Here is a 24,436-nt window from a genome sequence, read left to right as displayed (position 1 = left end):
ACTAATATTTAGAGAAGAAAGGAATATGAAATATTTATTGAAGTAATTCATATGTATCCTTACAACCCAATTGCTTATTTATACTACTGGATGATTAGGTGAAACAGTAATAATAATATAAAATAATGTCATCCAATATTGACTTTAATATTACAACATGCTTCATAATTTTATTATTATTATTATTATTATTATTATTATTATTATTATTACTACTACTACTACTACTACTACTACTACTACTACTAGTTTAATACCCACAACATTGCGAGTTTTTCGTAATAATTTTTGTTTAAGTAATTTATTATTATCAGATTGTTAATATTTGTGAAAAGCACGTTTGCAAATTATTTTGGTTGCTAGTACTTCATGCAATTTTCCAATAGTCTTTTCTCGGTAATAAGGGATGGCAATTGGTGGGAAAAAAAACCCGTGACCCGCGGGTACATGTGCTCGTGACGGACGGTTATTTATCAAAAAATGTACCCGTAAGCACGATTCGGGTAAAATTTTATACCCGTTGGCGGGTCGCAGGTATTTCATACCTGTCACGGGTAAACCCGACCCGTGAATTCGTGATGCCCGTTTGAGCTACGCATGGGTATACCCTTTTACCCGCATACAAATATAACATGGACCAATAATGAGTTGAGTTGGAATGGTCTCAACTCTCGAAAAAAACTTCTGTCTATTACGTAGTATGTCACTTGTGCAAGACATAATGTAATCAAAAAATGTTACGCTTGTTCCCAATGAAAAATAAAAATACTAAATGTATTGAGTATATGTTAACACATTAGTCATGACTACCAAGTTCTACTCCTTGAGTTGCTAATATAATCATTGTGGTGAATAATTGACATCAGTATACAATTGATAGAACTGGAACACGAATGGACATCACCTTCACATCAATGAAGTTTTCTTCTGATCACGAGCTGACATTTCATCCAATTATGGGTTAAAAGACCATTGAAATCCTGAAAAGTAAAGAAAAATGTTTTGATACACAAAAAAATCAAGATAAAATATGCTATGCAAATATATATATTTTTTCGTTCATGTATTCAAACAATTAATTGGTGTGCTAGATAAAGTTTGTATTATCAGACAAACTATCATCGTAATTCATATTACAAAAATCAAAACCAAATATCTATTGATTTTATAAAATCAATAGCTATATTCACATTGAAGAAATCATGAAAAAGGATAGAGACTCGACTAACTCTGCTATCGCACGCGACCCGTAGTTGCATCTGATTGAATTCATCTCAATACTTGAACATTTTTCCCGACCCGTTGATGCATTTAATCCAAACAAATTATGTAAGCATTAACCGTGGATGGCGGCATTCAAGAAAATGATAGCAACCACCTACAATTCACGAGAACAAATTAAGATAAAAACAACCTGAATATTGTAGTTATGTATTACATTTCACATGGTCGTGTATTTAGAAGATCATTTGTTATTTTACAGTTTTATGAGAACCTGTAGTAATAATTCGTTAGAGTAAAAGAAACGTCGACTGAATATTTACATCAATATTATTGTCTTAACTAGTAACCTCAACCCACTTGAATGCCCATATTGACATCATTGTAAAATCGAACCACAAGAATCAACCAAAGTGATACACATAGTTTACATGTAGTAATATGAATAATGTATGACAAACTGTAAAAGTTGGTCCCGACGCTAAACAGTCACATAAGTTGAGTTGCTTGTTTAGTATAAGATTAAGATGGGTTCATTAAAAATCATAATTATTAAAGATATTATTAAGAATCCAAGTAGTACAGCATGGCTTCATTATGAAGAAATGTGTGTTTTGAATAACCCGCATAGGCCCATTTATCAGTAACCAAGAATTTAATTAATAATAATTATAAATATATTAAGGATAAGTTGACTTGAAAGATATAAGACGAAAGAGATGTTAAATATGATGGGCATTATTAATAATCGAAGTACCTTGATTAATGTAAGATCCTCAAAACCATAAGAATATCTTTCTGATCTTGGGCTGCAAACCTGACATCCCCAAGAATAATCAACTGGCCACTGTACAAGTACATCAACAACAAATGAACCCCGATAACAACCACAAATGAACCCCGGTAGCACTTGGTATCAAACTACTTGATGGTATCCTACAAATGGAATAATATAAATGGGAACAAATTTTGTTTTGAACTGGAATAGAAAAGTACATGGATAAAACCTGCACATATTTTATGCTTGATCCGAAACAGGTGTTCTTACAATGGTAGCATATGCGGCATGGTAGACCATTAAACCTTGAAAGTCATTCTTATTATAACAGTGCATAGCATCAATGAAATCAAAATATCACTTATAGTTCGGGTCAAAACGTGTAAGTTGGCAGGGACACGCTAACCCTGTGTGCCGTAGCACCCACCAATCCCACCCCGAAAGAGACCTGTGCCGGCAAAGTACCTCCTCCCAGGTACCACAGTGACGGCAAGGCGATTTTTACCCCAGCTAGCTAGACCCCCGAAACACTTCACAAATTCCCCCCCCGAGGGAGAAATAATTCCATGCGGGGCGCCCAGACTGAGAATCGAACTTGCGCCTTTCTTCGGGTCAAAGCTTCCCCCACTGTGGGCCCAGGGATCAAAGGCATCGGGTACCACTGAGCTATAAGCTCGTTGGTAATATCACTTATAGTTACATTTGCTTAACTTGAACATAAAAAAAAAAAAATAATAATAAAAAAATAAAAAGAAAAAACATATATCAGTAAAAATTAGTCAGACACAATGCTTATGAAGGTCAAGATGTAGTCTAGACCACACATGTATAGTTTCACCCTGTCACACAACCACAAATAATCATCATGTATGTTAAAGCTAATTAACATGAGTTATGATGACCAATATCAGTTAGTAAAACTTACAAAATATAAACCGACATACAACATCAATCATATTAGAATAAGCAATAGAAAGGTTGAATGATAACCATCTATGAAACAAAAGTCTAGCAGCCCAGGGTTCAATTTCCTTCACTCCAACACCAACACAGGGACTGGCAACACTACATTTGTTCATTCTTCCATCCAATGCCACCAAACTCTTGAATGATCTGTGGTAATCACCATACTCGAACTCGCAAAAGTAACATGTGCTGCAAAAATGTGACTTCATAAAACTCGATATCATAATGCTCCAAATTTGTCTTTTCCAATACATAGCCTAAAGGCATACACCTGCAACAATCATTAAAATATCATGCTTGTGAAAATAACTAACATACCTCTAGTAATATTAAGAAAATAACTATATATGTTTTGGACAATAAGAACACCACTTTAAACATACCGATATAATCACTATATATGTTTCAGGCAACTTGAATAAGCATCACATTCTTCCAAAAAAATTAGGGTTTCAATTTATTTTTTTAATTTTGGAAATTAGGTACAAAATTAACAGGATTTATATATAGATATATAAATATGAAAACGTACGACCCACATAAACATCAATTGAACCACTTGAACATCATCATAAATATTAACGCTAGTAACAGAAAATCGTACCTTTCAAAACATTCACGTTCAAGAATCATATATTCTTACAGCAGGAACAACAACAATAATTAAATACTTCATTCACAATAACTTAACAATATTTATATCTATTATAAAACTTTAAAGGTAGAGAACATACCTATTGAAACAGATCTTGTGCACCTAGCATATCTGAAACATAAACAAACATCAGAACTTTAATATATAATGTGTAATTCCCATCAAAAAATAATAATAACTAATAACGATTTTAGTGAAGTACGTGTAGCACAAGCTGTTCGTAAGCATCTGCAATGCATCAATCACAAGAGAAACGAACCAACACACAAATAATAGTTAAGAATTTGTCAATGTATCATCACTTCTCATATCATCTATCATCTAGACTTATGTGTCATTTTCATACAATTTCAGCTATTGCTGGACCAACGCCCCATACTTTCCCAAATAAGTCAATTGTTCGTACCTGGAACAAGCAAATCCGATTTAAACAAGTGATACCTTTGACCCATTTATTTATAACTGGGTCTACTTATATAAACTGTAGTTTTGAGTAATGAATCAAGAATCATTCATACTACGTAGTAATTTATTCTAAATTTTATTCAACAACAACAAAGACATACACAAACAACATACCAATTAATAATACTAATAATAATAATAAAATAAATATCAACAATTACGAATCAATAATAACATGTATAGATCGCACCTCTAGAACTTTGAAATCGATATGATGATATGATCGACGATGAATGTTCAATAAATCTGCACATACAACACACGTAAAACCTAATTTTAGTCTAACCGATTAGAAATCAAAATGAACATGTAGAAATAGATTAGTCCCTGAAGAAATCGACATAAGTCAAGATGAGCATCAGATATTTGAATCGGAAATTACATATTGAATCGATGATTACATATTCAATCATGTGATTTTGAATTAGGATTTGTGATGTTGAATTAGGGTTCAGATGATTTTGAATTGGGGATTGTAGGAGAGAGAATATGGACAATGAATGATGAAATTTGAAGTGTGTCTGGTGGATTAAAGGGCAATTGTAGTAGTTTTTAATTTAATTAGATGGTACTTTAGTCTTTTTAATCAATGATTAGCTAATTCTTTTTTTTGTTAGCTAATAGTGTAAATAAATGGTTGTGATCAAATTTTAGAAACCATCCTATAGTCATTAAGGGCTTAGCTACATTAATGAGGAGAGATAATGCTCCTTTTATAATGTTTAAAAGAGAAAAGAGATAAAAGAGATTATTATTATTATTATTATTATTATTATTATTATTATTATATTATTATTATTATTATTATTATTATTATTATTATATGTGTGTTGTGTGTGTGGCGCGCGATCCATGCCTAAGCTTAAAAACGACTAAAAATGGATAAACAAAATTTCAAAAAAAAAAAATTTAAAAAATTATCCTTTAGGGTCTCTTAATATGCAGATTGAAGAAACGCAAAAATTAAAAAAAAAATATATATATATATATATATATATATATATATATATATATATATATATATATATATATATATATATATAACAAAATCCTTAAAAATTGATGATGAATGATAATGATCGTGATGAACGTTTAATTTATCATTCATCTGAATATTGATGAATGATTAATTTATCATTCATCACTACTCAGAAGAACAATAAACTAATCATTTATCATGATTATTATAATTAATCATCGATTTTTTAACGATTTCGAATGTTTTTGGCTTATAAAAATATAGATTATTAGAGCATTTGATGCATATTTATGAATTAAAAATAATAATAAATTTAATTTTGCTTATCCCCACTTAGCCACTAAAGTTGCTTAACCATGGATTAAACCAATATATATATATATATATATATATATATATATATATATATATATATATATATATATATATATATATATATACTAGGTTTTTAAACCCGGGTGTGTAAAAAACCGTTCAAAAATTGTAATTTGCAGTTCATATTGGTATGTAAATAGCGTTACTAAGCAAATAGGATAAGTATAAGAATTATTGAAGAGCTCGTGGTATTGAAAAATTTTAAAAATTCTTTTGAATTTAAGAGCCCGTGGTGATGACAAATTTTAAAAGTTGTATTGAGTTTTAAAGCCGTGGTGTTGACAAATTTGAAAAGCTCTTTTGAGTTTCAGAGCCCGTGAGGTTGACAAATTTTAAAGGTGATTTTGGATGATGTTAGTAACTTAATGCTTTAATTTTTTTTCTCACCATTAAATATTACGTATATATAAATTATACGTAATATTTAGAGAAAATATGAGTACATTGAAAATTTGTCATGGAACGTAACGTTAGAAAAGACTAGATTATATATTTTAAAATTACTATATACAATTATTTTTTTAATAAAAGTGTAACCCGTGAGTTTAATTATAGAAAAGTTGTTAGTCATTTCAGCAAAATAATGGTACTCGGGATGTATAATTAATATTATAATAGTTACATTTACGTGTTCATAAATATTTTAAGGACTTCAACTGAAAATTCAAATCACTTTCATATTTATTGCTAAAAAGAAATGCTCAGTTGGTAGTGCATCGAAGCTCCGTGCCGAATACAATTTATTGCCTCTAGTTCGTAAAATTATTTCGAGTTGAACGGTGATGGTGGTGGAACCTGACTCGTCATGAACAGAAAGATAAATCAGTTAAAAAAATTTGATGGATTTTGTTTCGTGAGTTTATATTAAATATTGAATTTACCTTTTATGTTCTTAAAGTTATCTTTTATACCCTTGATAAATTATAATTAGTAACCAAGTGTGAGGAGAGTAAATTGTCAATTTAAAGGAAAAGAAAAAGAAAAACAAAAACAAAAATGAATATCGACATTATATATATATATATATATATATATATATATATATATATATATATATATATATATATATATATATATATATATATATATATATATATATATATATATATATATATAGGGGCACGATCCGTGGCTAAGCTTAAAACGAGTACAAACTGGATAAGTAAATGTGGACCACAAATTAACATAAAACTAAAAATAACGCGGAGGGGTAAAATCGTCATTTACAAAATACGAATTACAGAAAAGAAAAAACGCTGAAAACAACAAAAACCCTAAAACGATGAACGAACAAATATCAGATCAACGAAATTGAAGCTAAGAAATACGAAAAAAATCGACGATTCTAACAACAATCTATTGAAGATCGATAGTTAAAAGAAGATTACAAGCTGAGATTACAAGCTCACGTAATGGCGGAAGATTCATCCAACAAACTGAAAAAAAGAGATGAGAATAATAAAAGAAAATCAAACGAAATTCATGATGCAGGTACGATAAAATTAACGTTTTATTGATTACGTAATTTATAAATTCTGAAAAGTAGTTAGAATTAAACTGATGAATGAAAATTGAAATTATGCGATTCAATAATAGGATAATATGCTTTAAATCTGATATCGATGAATGAAATTGAAAATGTTTAGAATAATTAAACTGATGAATGATGTAATAATAAGGATGACAGTTATTTTAGTTGTTACATGATTGATTAGTATATGATGAATATGATATAAACTGAAATGAATGATGAAATTATGAATGTTATATTTATGAATTGTGCTGATGTTTGAATATCATGAATGTTAAATGATGAATGATAGAAAAAATAACACAAAAATGCATATTGTATATGATGAATGAAAAAAAAAACGTACAAATAATAGTTTACATGTTATATTTTGATGAATGATAAAAACAAATACATGATGAATTGTAAAAAAAATACATGTTAATTGTTATAGTTTGTGATGAATGATAAAAAAATACATTAAACTGCTTACATTTTATAATGAAGGACAAAAAATATATACAATCATTAGATTACATGTTTCATGAAGATGAATAATAAAAAATACGAATGTCAGATGTTGAAAAAATGACTATAGTTATGATGAATTAAAAAAAATACAGATGAATGATATGCTTAGATGAATACATAATTATAAACTTGTATGTAAAATAGCTTATGATGAATGATTGCATAACTATTTGCAGAGATTGAAGAAAAACAGAAATTGAAAAAGAAGGATAAACATGAAAAGTTTGAAAAAGTCGGAAAAAGAAAGTATGTAAGAAAGACACATGCACTGAATAAAAAGGATATAAAGCTTGTTGAAAATGCAGTAATTAAGGTACTCCAAAATATGGAAGAGTTGAAAAAAGTTTGGATAGGAAAATTAATACGTTTGGTGAAGGCACAAGTTGAAAGGACCCGTTCATATATATTATAAACGATTCACAATAGTTGATTACATCGCGAGGTATTTGACCTCTATATGATACATTTTACAAACATTGCATTCGTTTTTAAAAGACAAACTTTCTTTACAACGAAAGTTGACGGCATGCACACCATTTGATAATACATCCAACTATAATTGACATAATAATAATCTTGATGAACTCAATGACTCGAATGCAACGTCTTTCAAAATATGCCATGAATGACTCCAAGTAATATCCTTAAAATGAGCTAATGCACAGCGGAAGATTTATTTAATACCTGAGAATAAACATGCTTTAAAGTGTCAACCAAAAGGTTGGTGAGTTCATAGGTTTATCATAACAATCATTTCAATATATTAATAGACCACAAGATTTTCGTTTATAAATATATGTACACTCGCAAGTGTATAAAAGTATTCTATAAGTTGTAGGCACCCGGTAACAAGCCTTAACGTTCATGTTTTACCCTCTGAAGTACACCAGATCAGGTGTGTTTAAAATAACCTCGAAGTACTAAAGCATCACATAGTCAGGATGGGGTTTGTCAGGCCCAATAGATCTATCTTTAGGATTCGCGCCTACCGTACATAGACAAGTAGTTTAATGTTACCAAGCTAAGGGTATATTTCTGGTTTAAACCCACGTAGAATTAGTTTTAGTACTTGTGTCTATTTCGTAAAACATTTATAAAACAACGCATGTATTCTCAGCCCAAAAATATATATTGCAAAAGCAATTAAAAAGGGAGCAAATGAAACTCACCATACTGTATTTCGTAGTAAAAATACATATAACGTCATTTAACAAGTGCAAGGTTGGCCTCGGATTCACGAACGTATCAATATTGAGATTCAATATTGCAGGAAAGTACGTAGACGCAACGGAGATGATAAACACTAGATTGACCTCACGAGCATACCCATGAACCATACCCATCACCTCCATAGCTATAACCCATAATTTCCTTAGCTTCGACTCATTCAAAAAACTATTTTGAAATCACTCGGACATCACTCCGTCGTAATATTTTATGTATACTAATAATATCTTGAAATAATACAGAGCAAATATATATATATATATATATATATGTAAATCGATTGAGAGAGTTTAGAGAAATATATTTTCAAGTTTCTATGAAATAATGAAACCTATTGAATTCTATTTATAATAGATTTTTGAATTATTAAAGTGAATTATTAAAGTATGAATTATTAAAGTGAATTATTAAAGTATGAATTATTAAAGTGAATTATTAAAGTATGAATTATTAAAGTATGAATTATTAAAGTAAATTATTAAAGTTAAAGTAAAGTAAAAGTAAAGTAAAGGTAAAGTTAAAGTATAGTAAAAGTATAAAAACTATGTATGTATAATACGCGTATAAATATATATAATATTAATTTAAATCGTTATATATATTTAATAAAATAAAATATAAATATCGTTATATTTATTATACTGGTTAAGTAATGAGTTGTCAAAAGTGATTCTAGATATTTATAAAAGTTATATACGTTTTAATAATAAAGTTCTTTTTAAACTGAAAATGTTTTTGTACGTTTGAAAATAGATTAGTAGAATATTATGAAAACCAATTTTCCACTAGCTTTTGTCTAACTTTCGTAAATGACACTTTTTATTTTTATTTATAAATAGCTTTACAAATTATTTCGAATATCGTTAAGAGGAATAGATTTTCTCAAATCATAGTGGACCTCTCAACAGAGACTTGTAATCATAATTCAATGTTTCTGATAATTCAATCATTTAATATATATTTTTTTTAATTTCGTCGATAATCATATTGAAACAAATACGTTCATATAAAGCATTATACATTTAAATACTTTGTTGACATTTTCAATTTATAACATATACACATATTCATATATGTTCATTTAATGGTTCGTGAATCATTGGAATTTGGTCGAGGTTTAAATGAATGTATAAACATAGTTTAAAATCCTTGAGATTTAACTTAACAAACTTTGCTTATCATGTCGGAATAATATAAAGATTAAAGTTTAAATTTGGTCAGAAATTTCCGGGTCGTCACAGTACCTACCCGTTAAAGAAATTTCGTCCCCGAAATTTGATAGAGGTCGTCATGACTAACAATGAGAATGTTATTATAACGATTATAGAGTTTTATCATGTTCAAGAAGAATGGATAAAATAATTCGATTACTCGAAGCGTGTGAGTGAAGTTATCATAAATGAACGAAATAAGATAATAGTGATTCGTCGTATCTTTTGACGTCATCACGATTGATCTCCGAAATGAAAATCTTTGTAATCTATATTGGATTTGATTATTCGGCGATTAAGGAAATTATGATCCTCTTCGAATTAATGCGATAATCCATTTTGATTTCTCTGTCGGATATTTCACTATAAATCCACCTCATTTGTTTTCTTACAACTCACACCATCTCAACTCATATTTTAAAGTATTTGTCAATATGCTTCATCCAGTGCTGATTCTTGATATACTCCTCACTTTCATATCTGTCGCTCTTCTTTTTCATCTGCCTCCGGAAGAATCTATTTACTTCTACTATACTCTTGGTTTTATAGTGTTTTTAGTTCTCCCGTGTCTTTATATTGCTATATGCATTGATATATAAGGTTTGTGATTTCTGGGTTGTTGTTGGGTTTTATATCTTCCCTTATATTTCAAAGTCCTTGCTTCTTCTATAATCATTGTCATCCACAGTTAATGCTCTCTTCTATTTGCTATGATTTATACTCCCATTTCTAGTTCGGAGCTTTGTCCTTTCGTTTCTTCTTCTTGCGATTAAGCACCACTTGTAATAGTCCAGAATTCGGAGATATAAATTTCGGAATGAACATTGTTATTGTTCTAGGAAGGAAATTGTAATGGCACGATCTTGACTTGTCAAATTACCAGAATACCTCGGAAAAGGCCGAATCATCAAGAAATATTTTCTTGATATTTAGAGATCAAAGAGAATACAAGAGTCGTGTAACATAACACATGATGACGTTATGATCTGTGAATCATCATGTTCTATTTAGAAACTCAGCATGAATTACTGTAATATAATCACGTTGATCAAGTGTCATTATATTATACTAACTCATGCTTCAGCTCCCAACACTTCTTCAAGAATATTCCTATTTTAAATTCAAATTTTTTTTTTTTAGAATTTAGAAACTAACACAGTTTCTTTTTATGTTGTAACGCAGATATTGCGAAGAGATAAAAGATTTCAGATAAGAATAGTTGTGAAAATATATTCAGGAATATCGAAGATATTATAATAAAAGATACGATAATATGGATGATGAAGAAGATTTGTCTGTGAAGGTTTAGAATAAGAAGTAAGGTGTTTGCTAACGATTTCAGTAGACACTGAATCATTTGGATCCTTTGAAGGCAGGTTTAGTCTTTGTAATTTATCCACAGCCTCCTTCATGGTCTGCTCAATCCGTTTTCCAGTTTCAAACCTTCTCTTTTTCTCAGCTTTACCACCATACTATTCTTTATCATCAAACTTTTGACTGTTAAAGTCGTTTACAGTTTTTGCTGCTTCATCAGCATTTTTCCAATTTCGGAAAACTAGTTCATATTTTGGGATGTTTTTCAGAAAATTCACATTCGAAGTATGTAAGTCTAGGAGATAGACGTAATATGTATAACTTTTGACGTAAAATTGTCGCGAAATTCAAAATACTGATTGCTAATTCCCAGTAGTTGGTGTGACAATTATTGTTACAGGATGTAGGTGAGTACATGATGGGGTTTTAATGAATAAGTATAGTGGCTTTTCGGAGAGGCTTAAGTCGAAGGTTAATGAAGTTGTTGATAAGTTTACTGCTAATATGGCGAGATATGAAAGGTTCCCCAGTAACAATGATGAAGGGGTAATTGTTATAATAAGGTTTATTCGTATAAATAAATGAAGGTGATTTGCTGGAGCTGTGACAAAACTGTATATTTTGGAAAGAGAATGAAAAATTATATTTGGTAATAAATATCAAAGGATCTGACACGGATACGTGTTAAACTATAACTTTGGTTTCAAGAGCTTTTTAGATGCATGACAGTGGGTAATATGTGGTTGGATCATCATCTCGCATGTCTTTAGGAATTTTGAAGTGTTTGAACACATATTGTAATTGTTAATATACATATGATGTTCTAAGATTTTGAATGATACAAATATTTTTGTGAGTTCCATGAATAGAAATGAGGTTCTAGGACAGGTTTAAAGTCAAAGTATAGTTTTGAAAGATGTAGGAATCTAAGAGTGATGATTTCGGTTATATCTTGAATCGAATTATGAGATTTCAAAATTAGAATATGTAATTAGATTTTGAATGAGTATGGTTGTTTTGATTTCTATAAAAGAATGTATATTGTTGTGAAAGTAGGTAGTATAATGGATGATTTGCTGAATCAGATTCGAAGAATGTAACATATTAATTGTGAATTTATATATCTCTCGGGTATTACCTACCCGTTAAAAAAATTTCACAATTAATATTTTATACAAAAGAATTTTATTACAGTCTTTATGGAAATATATATGTGTATATTTCTTCAGATGTAATATTGATTTAATGAGTTAATATTAAATTAAACTCATTTGATTTATGGTTAAGGCTAGGATAGATAATTTCTAAACTTTAGAAATTACATAATCGCCGTAGAATGTTTCTCCAATGAAGTTATGAATCAATACTTCATCGTTGTGGTATTCCTTGGTATCTACATGGCGTATGACGTCGATGCTCGTGGGACAGATTGTAAAGTTGAGGTTTGCGATGCGGTTGTTGTTGGTGGTGGTAATGGTACTGTTGATGTTGTTGATGGTGGTACTAGTTATGCTGCTGGTGCTGCTGCTGGTGTTTGTAACCTTTGCACCATATTCTCCAAAGCCACTACCCGAGCGCGAAGCTCGTTGACTTCTTCTATTACACCAGGGTGATTGTCGGTTCGGATGAGCGGATAAATAAGATCTAGAATTTGGTGTAGTATATAATCATGACGAGATACTCTGAAAATGAGAGAGAAAATAGTGTTTCGGACAGGTTCGCCGGTAAGTGCTTCAGGTTCATTGCCAAGAGGGCAATGTGGTGGATGAAAGGGATCACCTTCTTCTTGTCTCCAATGGTTAAGTAGATTACGAACCCATCCCCAATTCATCCAGAATAGATGATGGCTAATTGGTTGATCCATTCCGGTCACGCTGCTTTCGGAGCTCATGTGGAAATCCATATCGGCATAGCTGTCGGAATCCGAGGAACTCGAACTGGTTGAGGGATCCATCTTGTATGATCAGGGAAAGAATTTTTGTTATGAAATAGATTGTAGAATTTAGATTTGGTATTCTTCAATACATAATTTACATATGTATATATAATACCAAAATCCCATAAATTACGGAGGAATTTACGTGATATGTCAGGCAAAGTTTACAGTAACAGATACGCTAAGATATGGATTAGCAGATACGCTAAGATATGAATTTTGTCTATACACTATTTATGCAATCAATGCAGTAAGACGTGTCTAGACTAAGAATGATAAGCAGGCAATTCCGACAAAAATGATAAGCAAAACTTTTGACATGCAGACACGGTCGAAGTCCAGGCTCACTAATGCATCCTAACGACTATCAGTTAGACACATTAATGCAGACCTGGTTCGCTAAGACCACCCCTCTGATACCAACTGAAAGGACCCGTTCATATATATTATAAACGATTCACAATAGTTGATTACATCGCGAGGTATTTGACCTCTATATGATACATTTTACAAACATTGCATTCGTTTTTAAAAGACAAACTTTCTTTACAGCGAAAGTTGACGGCATGCACACCATTTGATAATACATCCAACTATAATTGACATAATAATAATCTTGATGAACTCAATGACTCGAATGCAACATCTTTCAAAATATGCCATGAATGACTCCAAGTAATATCCTTAAAATGAGCTAATGCACAGCGGAAGATTTATTTAATACCTGAGAATAAACATGCTTTAAAGTGTCAACCAAAAGGTTGGTGAGTTCATAGGTTTATCATAACAATCATTTCAATATATTAATAGACCACAAGATTTTCGTTTATAAATATATGTACACTCGCAAGTGTATAAAAGTATTCTATAAGTTGTAGGCACCCGATAACAAGCCTTAACGTTCATGTTTTACCCTCTGAAGTACACCAGATCAGGTGTGTTTAAAATAACCTCGAAGTACTAAAGCATCCCATAGTCAGGATGGGGTTTGTCAGGCCCAATAGATCTATCTTTAGGATTCGCGCCTACCGTACATAGACAAGTAGTTTAATGTTACCAAGCTAAGGGTATATTTCTGGTTTAAACCCACGTAGAATTAGTTTTAGTACTTGTGTCTATTTCGTAAAACATTTATAAAACAACGCATGTATTCTCAGCCCAAAAATATATATTGCAAAAGCAATTAAAAAGGGAGCAAATGAAACTCACCATACTGTATTTCGTAGTAAAAATACATATTACATCATTTAACAAGTGCAAGGTTGGCCTCGGATTCACGAACGTATCAATATTGAGATTCAATATTTCAGAAAAGTACGTAGACGCAACGGAGATGATAAACACTAGATTGACCTCACGAGCATACCCATGAACCATACCCATCACCTCCATAGCTATAACCCATAATTTCCTTAGCTTCGACTCATTTAAAAAAACTATTTTGAAATCACTCGGACATCACTCCGTCGTAATATTTTATGTATACTAATAATATCTTGAAATAATACAGAGCAAATATATATATATATATATGTAAATCGATTGAGGGAGTTTAGAGAAATATATTTTCAAGTTTCTATGAAATAATGAAACCTATTGAATTCTATTTATAATAGATTTTTGAATTATTAAAGTGAATTATTAAAGTATGAATTATTAAAGTGAATTATTAAAGTATGAATTATTAAAGTGAATTATTAAAGTATGAATTATTAAAGTGAATTATTAAAATATGAATTATTAAAGTAAATTATTAAAGTTAAAGTAAAGTAAAAGTAAAGTAAAGGTAAAGTTAAAGTATAGTAAAAGTATAAAAACTATGTATGTATAATACGCGTATAAATATATATAATATTAATTTAAATCGTTATATATATTTAATAAAATAAAATATAAATATCGTTATATTTATTATACTGGTTAAGTAATGAGTTGTCAAAAGTGATTCTAGATATTTATAAAAGTTATATACGTTTTAATAATAAAGTTCTTTTTAAACTGAAAATGTTTTTGTACGTTTGAAAATAGATTAGTAGAATATTATGGAAACCAATTTTCCACTAGCTTTTGTCTAACTTTCGTAAATGACACTTTTTATTTTTATTTATAAATAGCTTTACAAATTATTTCGAATATCGTTAAGAGAAATAGATTTTCTCAAATCATAGTGGACCTCTCAACAGAGACTTGTAATCATAATTCAATGTTTCTGATAATTCAATCATTTAATATATATTTTTTTTAATTTCGTCGATAATCATATTGAAACAAATACGTTCATATAAAGCATTATACATTTAAATACTTTGTTGACATTTTCAATTTATAACATATACACATATTCATATATGTTCATTTAATGGTTCGTGAATCATTGGAATTTGGTCGAGGTTTAAATGAATGTATAAACATAGTTTAAAATCCTTGAGATTTAACTTAACAAACTTTGCTTATCATGTTGGAATAATATAAAGATTAAAGTTTAAATTTGGTCAGAAATTTCCGGGTCGTCACACAAGTAGATCAAAACCCAAAGACAATTCTGATGATGATTTTCAAAGGCCATCATTGAAAGCTTCTAATGAAAAAGGTAACATTCATCTTAAAAAAATTTAAAAAGTTAATTTACTTTGATTTTTATAATTAAAAAATCTAATAACTAATGTAGTTGTTATAATAATATAATAAGCAGGTATTAAACACGAAGAAGATGAAATTATAAGGTCAAGATCATCACCAAAATGTTTGTACACAGCGATACAGAATATGAATGACATTCAAAAAGAAAAGATAAGGCAGATTGGATTTGGGTCAATTCTAGAAATGAAGTTCTTTGAAAATCAGATGAAACTTGGTTACTATCTAGTAAACAACTTTGATGAATGTTCATCAACATTAAATCTTAAGAATGGTTCAATTAAAATCACAAAAGAAACAGTGCATGAAGTCTTAGGTGTACCAATGAAAGGATTGAAGATTAAATACGTGGAAAGAAGCAATCCAATTGATCCTGTGACTATTTCATGGAGGAAACAGTTTAGAAACCAGCAAGACATACATTCAACAGATGTTGTTGAATATATGAAGGAAAGAAAAAATGCAGATAGAAAGTTCGTTTTGAACTTCCTTGTTCTTTTTGCTACTTGTATGGCAGAAGCTAACAAATGTGGAACATGTAATTTGAAGTTCTTGCCATGTATTACAAATGAGGTAGATGTATCGAAGGTTGATTGGTGTGGATACATATATGAATGTCTATTACAGAGCAAGAAGGGATGAGACAGAGGATAAAATGGACAGTATTATTCTGGATCGTTAAGTGTGCTAATTGTATGTAAAATTTCATATATATTTTACTGTTAAAATTATACTTATTCTTTATATTAAATACAATAAAAAAAACAAATTGTACTTTATTCTTTGATTGCAGCTGTTGTATCTAGAAAGAGTAGAATGTGAAGGTTTCTTGAAAAATAAAAATATCTATGTGATCGAGTGATGGACAGCAGAAGAAATAAAAAGAAGGATTGATGTAGAAATGAAGAAAGGGGAATTTAGTGAAGGAAGAATTGTGAAGGCAAAAGAAAAAATTGTTAGTGATGATTTTCAAGAAAAAGGAAAACAAAAACAAATAAACCTCAAAAAACCAAACAATGCAGAGGTATATTTTGTGTATATGATTTTTAATGAATGTTAAATGTTTGATTAATATTTTATCAATTTGACAAAAAAAAATTATTTGTTTCTGACGATTTGTGGCTGTTTTGAGATGAATAAAAACTGTTTAATGAATGTTATGATTGATAAAATATAAAATTTACAGGACTATCTTAAGTGTTTAGAATTGAGGTATCGGCGCATAGTTGAAGAAACAAATGCAATTAACAACGTGTTAACAAAAGCAACAAAGATGTATCCAAACAATAAGGATATAGATGAATTTGAAAGAAAATTTACAAGTTTGTTCAAGAAAGAATCTGAGACAAAAAAAAGAGAAGAACCTGCAACAAAAGAAGATTCTAAACAAAAACAGCAAACAACTGCAACTACTTCACTACAAATCAGCAATAATGGCGAAAAGAAATCTGCTTTGAAACCTAGAAATCTGTATGCTGAGATGAATCAAAGCCCAAGAGCTGAATCTGAATCAAGATTAAAAAAGAAATCGTTGGATGGAATAGAAACTCCATCATTCAAACTTTTGACTGAATCCGAAGATGATGACATCATATTAACACCATGGAATGCAATTGTAGTTGATCACAAGAGTGAGCTCACACAAATGGAAAAAGAAATCTCAACATTCATGTACTGTTTTGCTGATGCACCAGAGTAAGTATATAAAAAACAGATTATGATTAATGATGTTATTTTTCATAAATCATATTTATAATTTATATTCTTCATAAATAATTTTATTTATAATTCATCATGTTTGTTCATTAAAAGAATAAAAATTTGTCATTCATCATGTTTGCCATTCATCCATGTTTGCCATTGACCTTGATTGTCATTTAATCGTGATTGTCAATCATCATGTTTGTCGATCATCATATTTCTCATTCTTTATGTTTGTCATTGATCATATTTGTGACAAAAAATTACATACATTTATGAAATTTAGCATTTGATAAATTCATGTTTATTTACTGTGTAATAATGATTATTTAACTCAAAACAGGGTAGTTGTATTCAGCTGCATGAGCGGGAAACTACTAAACAGGAATGAGATTGCAAGCCTACTTCATCAAACGGACTTATCAAACTCAGTCATTGACTGCTAGTCAGCAATATTGAACATGGAAGCAAAATTGTATACAAAACACAAAGCGACAAGATATATGTTTCCAGCTTCAATTTTGGTATGTCATTAAAAAACTATTTAAAATAAAAAAAAGTCAATGATTTTGTAGTAACAGCATATAAATTGTTTAAACTGTGAAGACAGAAGATATGTTGGATTTGCGTGCTTACAAGGAAGAAACATATGTCAAATTCAGAGAAAAAATTGTTCACCAGACAACATGTGATGATATAGATTACAAATTTTCTGAAGTAGAAATGGTATGATAAATTGATGTAAAAAATGTTAACAAATTATTAATATTTAATGAAACATATTAACTAATGTAAAAGTTATGATTGTAAAATGCAGGTTTTCTTCCCAGTATTTGTTAGTGGACTAAATTTCTTATTGTGCTTCAATCTAACAAGCTCAGATTTTGATATAATAGACCATAGCTACTTGGATATGCCAACTGATGAGAAGTATGGACTTGCTCCTGATGGTTTGGTAAGAAAATTAAATAACAAAATGAATATAAAGTCTGTTAATGATGAATGAGAAAAATTAATGATAAATCATAAATTTATGAATGATGAATGATGAATGATGACAAAAAAAATATAATTTTTTTTTTGTGGGTTTGGCATCATCTTATGTCTGAAATAAGTAGAGATATCTAAAATTATTAAAATCATTTATAAAATGCAGAAATACTTGTTCTCGAGTTATCTGGGAGAATTCAAACATATCAAATCAGATTTGTTGACAAAATCAGAACCAAAGAGAAAGGTATTCAAATGGAGATCAAATGAAATGGATCCGGATTACGGTGTTTTAACGATGAGATATATGGAGACATATGTGAGTGGTGATTCATGGGATTGTTATCTAGAAGATGAAGGCCAAGAAAGGGACATACAGATTGAGAAGCTGCGCAAAAAATATGGAGCAAAGATAATCATTAGTGACATCAACATTATTAAGGATGATGTTCTCAAAGAAATGCATTGCTTTCATAGTGCATACACAGAGACTGAAAAAGAACAACTGATGGATAGTGCAAGAAGAAGATACACAGAAAATAAGTGAAAACTTTTTTGAAAAATGAGCAGTGAAAACATGATGAAATAATATTTTTATTTACATGCATGTATTAAGATTTTTCTTTTAAGAAATTTAACTGTTTGAGTTTAATTCATACAAATACAGTTATGTTATAAAATAATAAGTGTTGCTGATGACTATTACTTTAATGTGAAATTATGTTTTATAGATAAAAAAATAATAGTTGTTCATTAAATATATACATTTTTTAATATTCATTAAATAATTTTTTATCATTCAGCTCCTTTTATAAGGTTTACACAAAGAAAAGATGTAATGTAGATTGTTAAATTCATCATTCATGATTCATTATTCTTCATTCATCATTCATCATTCAATAAATCATCATTCATCATTCATCTTTCACTATACATCATTCATCATTCATCATTCATAATTCACTATACATCATTCATAATTCACTATACATAATTCTTCATTCATGATTCCATCATTCATCATTCGTTATTCAACATTTATCATTCATTATACGTTTTTCTCATTCATATTGACACAAGTATTAGTTTTTTTTTATTGTCATAATATATTTTGATCATGAATAAGTAAATAATTATGAATTTAAAACATTATTCGTTCATTATATCATTCATTAAGCATTAAAAAACATTACAATACAGATTTTAAAACCAAGATACAAAAGACGATAACATAATTATCTAATAATTCATCTATAATGCTTAATAACTTCTTCCATCTCATCCTTAAAAAAGTTTATTTTACTCTCTTCATATTTCATCTTCTTCAGATTTGCTTCCATTCTCATGTTATTAAGCTCAATCCTCTTTTCACAGTTTTCGAAGACTTTATTTGGTTTTGCATCTGCTAAAATTTTATGATAAAATTCATTATCAACAATCTTCTTATAACTTTCTTTCACGTTAATGATGCTTTGATAGATTTTTTGATAATTTTTGTGCTTCTCATAAAGCTCGCTCAAGTTTCTTTTCTTGTTGTTGATGACCTTCACGGTTTTGACAACGAATTGTTTATCCATTTCATTGTATACATGAAATGGTGGAATCAAAATTTCTGGAGATGGTGAACGTGGTGGAGATGACGAACGTGGTGGAGATGACGGCTGTGCCATATTTAGGGTTGGGTTTTTTTTAATTATTAATACAGTATTATGCTTTTGGGGATAAACGATGAAACTATATATAGAGAGAGAATAAAATATTTTGAAATTCAAAATATTTTAAAATTCAAAATATATAAAATATAAAAAATTTTGATTCCCAAAATTTTTGTAACTGATCCAATACTTTTATAAATATATTTGCAGTATTAATAAAAAATTCAAAAAGAAACAAAATAGAAGTCACGTGTTCCAACCTCACGTGACCATCACAAAAACCCCAAATTAATCATTCATTCAATTTCATACTTCATTTGTCACTTGTATAGCTCTCTCTCTTAAAAAATCTCGATCAAAAAGAAAACCCTAATTAAAAATAACTAGAAGCTCGAACTGCTTAAAATAGATTGAATCTCTGATTAAAGAGAAAGCTCAAAAGAAGATGAAGCAAAAATGGAGAAAATAACGAACCGGAAACCACAAAAGGTAGTAACCACAAATAAATTTTGTTTAATATATAAATATTATACTTAAAAAAATGTATTCGTAACTGTTTATTTATTGTATATTTACAGATAATCTCAAAGTGAAGCTTAAACTAGGAAATACTGCAGGTATATTAATTATTATTAGATATATATGTATATTTTTTTATAATGAATGAATGATGATTATAATATTTATTAAGGTTGTTTATCATTTTTTATCACATAAAAAAAATAGATTAACAGGATGCATGTGCTTACACTATATATTTAGTAAAATGATATTATTTAGGTTTGATGTTTGATATAGAATGCTTAAAATAAAAAAATATTTAGTAGTAATTATAATGAATGATGAAAAAAGAATGATGAATGATGAATGATGAATGATGAATGATGAATGATGAATGATGAATGATGAATGATGAATGGTGAATGATGAATGATCAATTATTTGTTGATAAATAATGTGTTGATGTTGGAGTTTTTTGTTACCATCAGCTACAATAATGGAAAAAAAAGTTACTGAAGAGGAATATGAAAGTAGTGAAAATAGTAACACGGAGGAAGAGAATGATATAGAAGAGCAATGTGAAAAACAAGCTGATATTGATGAAGGTACAGAATCTGAAGATGAGGAAGAAGAATACAAACAAGGTAAGATGAAAAAACAACTTAATATCGACCTAGAAATTAAATGTATTATAAATATTTGATTATAAATAAATATTAATAAAGTAATGGAAATTGTTTGATTAGTTAAAAATGTTTTGATGAATGATAAGTACTTGATAAATGTTTAATGAATGCTCAATACTTCAATTGCAAAATAAATATTAATCGGTTTCAAAATTAAATATACTTAATCATTAACAGATGAAGAAAGCAGCACAGACGATGATGCAATGTACTACGTTCAACAAAGGAAAACTGGAAAAAACATTAAGCAATCAAGATCTGATGCACGACTTCCAAACAAGAATGCAGGTACATATATATTGTTATGTTTGGATAATTCATCATATATTTTGGAAATTAATTATTTCTCATCATAGAATAATTTAAATTAAAAAATTATTGTTGAAAATATGAAATACAGATAAATCTGCTAAGAGAAGGAAAATGGACAAAAGAAAAAGGGGAAAACCAAAAAAACCAAAAGAATAGTGAATGAGGAATCCGAACAGTTTAAGAAACTGAAAACTAGGATGTCTCCAAGAACATTGTGCTTGGTTATGGAGAAAATGACGAAGGAACAGAATCATAGAGTTGAGTTATTAGGATTCAAGAAACTGCTAAAAATGAATATAAAGGAAATTCCGAAGAAACTTACTTATTTCTGTGTCAATGCTTTCAACCCTGAAACAAGCCAAATGGAGTTTGAAAAGGGAACAATTCCTATTACAAGAGAAAGTATCCATAGGTTGTTTGGATTTCCAATGGGTGAAAAGCAGATTATGGTATTCAAAAAGCCTCCAAAAAATAATACAACAAAAAGCGTTTGGAGATGACAGTATGCTGGGATAACAGATGTGAGATTTAAAGAAATTCACGATAAGATGGTTAGCTCAAATGAAGTTGGAATAGAGTTCTTCCTAAACTTCATCGTCTTATTTTCTACAACCATGGTGGAAATCAATCAAATGGGAACCGCGAACCAATTATTAATTGGCAACTTTCCAACTGTAAAAGATGTAAGTAAATATGATTGGTGCGGTTTTATTTTAGAGCGGTTGATAAAGAGCAAGATATTGTGGAGCCAATCAAACAAAATGATATGGTTTTCAGGATCCGTCATAGTTTTAATTGTAAGTACACTATGCAAATAACATTCTTCATTATGTTTATATTGAATAAAAATAAAAATATTGTAAAAAATAAATGATGAATGTTAAAAAATTTAATGATTAATCAAAAAAATTTATAATTCATAACCCATATTTTATCATTCATCATCTCATTTTGTATCATTCATCACTCACACAAAAAAAATTTCATTAATCTTGTTTTTATTCAATACATCACCTCCCTATGGTCATTCATTTTGTTTTATATGATTCATCAAAACATAGTAACTAAAAATCATGGAAACTGATAATGTAAAATTACAGTTGCATTATGTGGAAGCGACAAGGATTGTAAACATGGAGTTACCGAAGAAAGGTACAACATTATCGATTTGGACAAAAAAATGTTGAAACAGAGGGAAACAGAAGAAATAAAACAAGAAGAATTTGGAAAAGTGGAATTTGTGGACATAGCGAATGAAAGAGACGATGAAAGAGAGAAGAAGAAGAAGAAGAAGAAGAAGAAGAAGAAGAAGAAGAAGAAGAAGAAGAAGAAGAAGAAGAAGAAGGAAAACATAGCAAATGAGATAGCGAATGAAGAAAGTGAGGAATCAAATAAGCGAAGTGATGAAGCTGAAGAACTTGAGAAGGTAAAAAAATCTTTCATATTAAAATTTAAATTAGTAAATACAATACAAAAAGAAATATAAAATTTCAGTTTATATACATGATAAAAGTTGATTTTGATACAATGTTTCATGTATATAAAAATCATATTGTATTAAACTGTTACTTTAATATAATAAAATGTAGGAATGTGAAGATGAGATTGAAAAAGACTTAAACCTGATTAAAAAGGTTGCAATCAGAAACAAAAAGAGATTAGAAAAATTCCCAAATAGTCAGAAGATTCGGTTGGGGATAACAAAGATGATTGAAGTCTTAGATGATCTAGAGGAATTTTGGTCAGATGAAAACACCCCAGAAAAAAGGAATGATGATGATAAAATGTCACCAATAAGGGATTTTGAAATCGAAAGTGAAGAAGAAAATAATAATGATGATGGAGAAAAAGAGATGCAGGAAACAAGTGCAGAGAATAACATAGAAGCTGAGAATGAGCAAGAAGTTGAAGAAAGAGAGGTAAAAGAACTAAAAGGAATAAACTGAAACAATACAAACATTGTTTATTATATGATGAATGTTAACAATGAATAATTCTTTATTTCAGGTTAATGCTGACTGTTTGAATGAAAAGAATGTTGCTAGTGAACAAAGGAATAATGTGATTCATACAGAGGTAGATAAAAAAATATTAGTAAAAAATAACAAAAATAATTATTAATAATATGATAAAAACTATAACTATAATCAATATTTATTTCAGGTGAATACTGAAGAATTAGATGAAGAAGTTGATGCAAGTGCACAAGTGATTGTCAAAGAAGTTGAAGAAAGAAGAAAAGAGAATACTACTGAGGTAGATAATATTAATGAAAAAATATCAAGAATAATTATTTATAAAAACAATATGATAAAAACTATACTATAATCAACGTTTAAATTCAGGTGAATGTTGATGCTAGTGCACAAGTGATTGTCAAAGAAGTTGAAGAAAGAAGAAAAGAGAATACTACTAAGGTAGATAATATTAATGAAAAAATATCAAGAATAATTATTTATAAAAACAATATGATAAAAACTATACTATAATCAACGTTTAAATTCAGGTGAATATTGATGCTAGTGCACAAGTGAATGTCAAAGAAGTTGAAGAAAGAAGACAAGAGAATAGAACTGAGGTAGATAATATTAATGAAAAAATATAAAGAATAATTATTAATAAAAACAATATGATAAAAACTATACTATAATCAACGTTTAATTCAGGTGAATGTTGATGGATTGAATAAGCTAGTAGATGCTAGTGAACAGTTGAAAGTTACAGATGGTGAAGAAAGAAATAAAGAGAATAATAATGAGGTAGACAATACAAATGAAAAATAGCAA

At 29.2% G+C, this 24,436-nt stretch overlaps 1 protein-coding gene across 6 annotated transcripts; it reads right to left on the bottom strand.

Annotated features, from left to right (window-relative positions):
• Positions 1 to 753: 753 nt before the first annotated feature.
• LOC139892278 (uncharacterized) lies at positions 754 to 4,601 on the bottom strand. 6 transcript variants are annotated; one of them, XM_071875322.1, is made up of 8 exons: positions 4,468 to 4,601; positions 4,276 to 4,331; positions 3,823 to 4,026; positions 3,700 to 3,731; positions 2,990 to 3,236; positions 2,229 to 2,304; positions 1,979 to 2,068; positions 754 to 980 (listed from the first exon to the last, which is right to left on the bottom strand). In XM_071875322.1, exons 5-8 carry the CDS (start codon positions 3,217 to 3,219, stop codon positions 912 to 914), a joined length of 465 nt encoding a protein of 154 aa, XP_071731423.1. In that variant the 5' UTR covers positions 3,220 to 3,236; positions 3,700 to 3,731; positions 3,823 to 4,026; positions 4,276 to 4,331; positions 4,468 to 4,601; the 3' UTR covers positions 754 to 911. The 6 variants fall into 6 exon arrangements, with proteins under 6 accessions (XP_071731423.1, XP_071731424.1, XP_071731427.1 ...); XM_071875323.1 differs by having other exon boundaries at positions 4,487 to 4,574; XM_071875326.1 differs by lacking the exon at positions 4,468 to 4,601 and adding an exon at positions 1,230 to 1,378 and having other exon boundaries at positions 4,276 to 4,461.
• Positions 4,602 to 24,436: the final 19,835 nt, after the last annotated feature.

The sequence above is a fragment of the Rutidosis leptorrhynchoides genome, chromosome 2 (genome assembly GCF_046630445.1).
Source record: "Rutidosis leptorrhynchoides isolate AG116_Rl617_1_P2 chromosome 2, CSIRO_AGI_Rlap_v1, whole genome shotgun sequence".
In the NCBI taxonomy this organism is placed as follows: Eukaryota; Viridiplantae; Streptophyta; class Magnoliopsida; order Asterales; family Asteraceae; genus Rutidosis; species Rutidosis leptorrhynchoides.
Note: the sequence above shows the minus strand (reverse complement) of the source record. Positions and strands in the feature narration are given on the sequence as shown.

Coding starts and splice junctions, on each gene's coding strand:
- LOC139892278 (XM_071875322.1), bottom strand. CDS start 3,219: ATGTATTGGAAAAGACAAATTTGGAGCATTATGATATCGAGTTTTATG. Junction 2,069..2,228: donor CAAGCATAAAATATGTGCAG/GTTTTATCCATG, acceptor GTACTTGTACAG/TGGCCAGTTGATTATTCTTG. Junction 981..1,978: donor AGGATCTTACATTAATCAAG/GTACTTCGATTA, acceptor TTTACTTTTCAG/GATTTCAATGGTCTTTTAAC.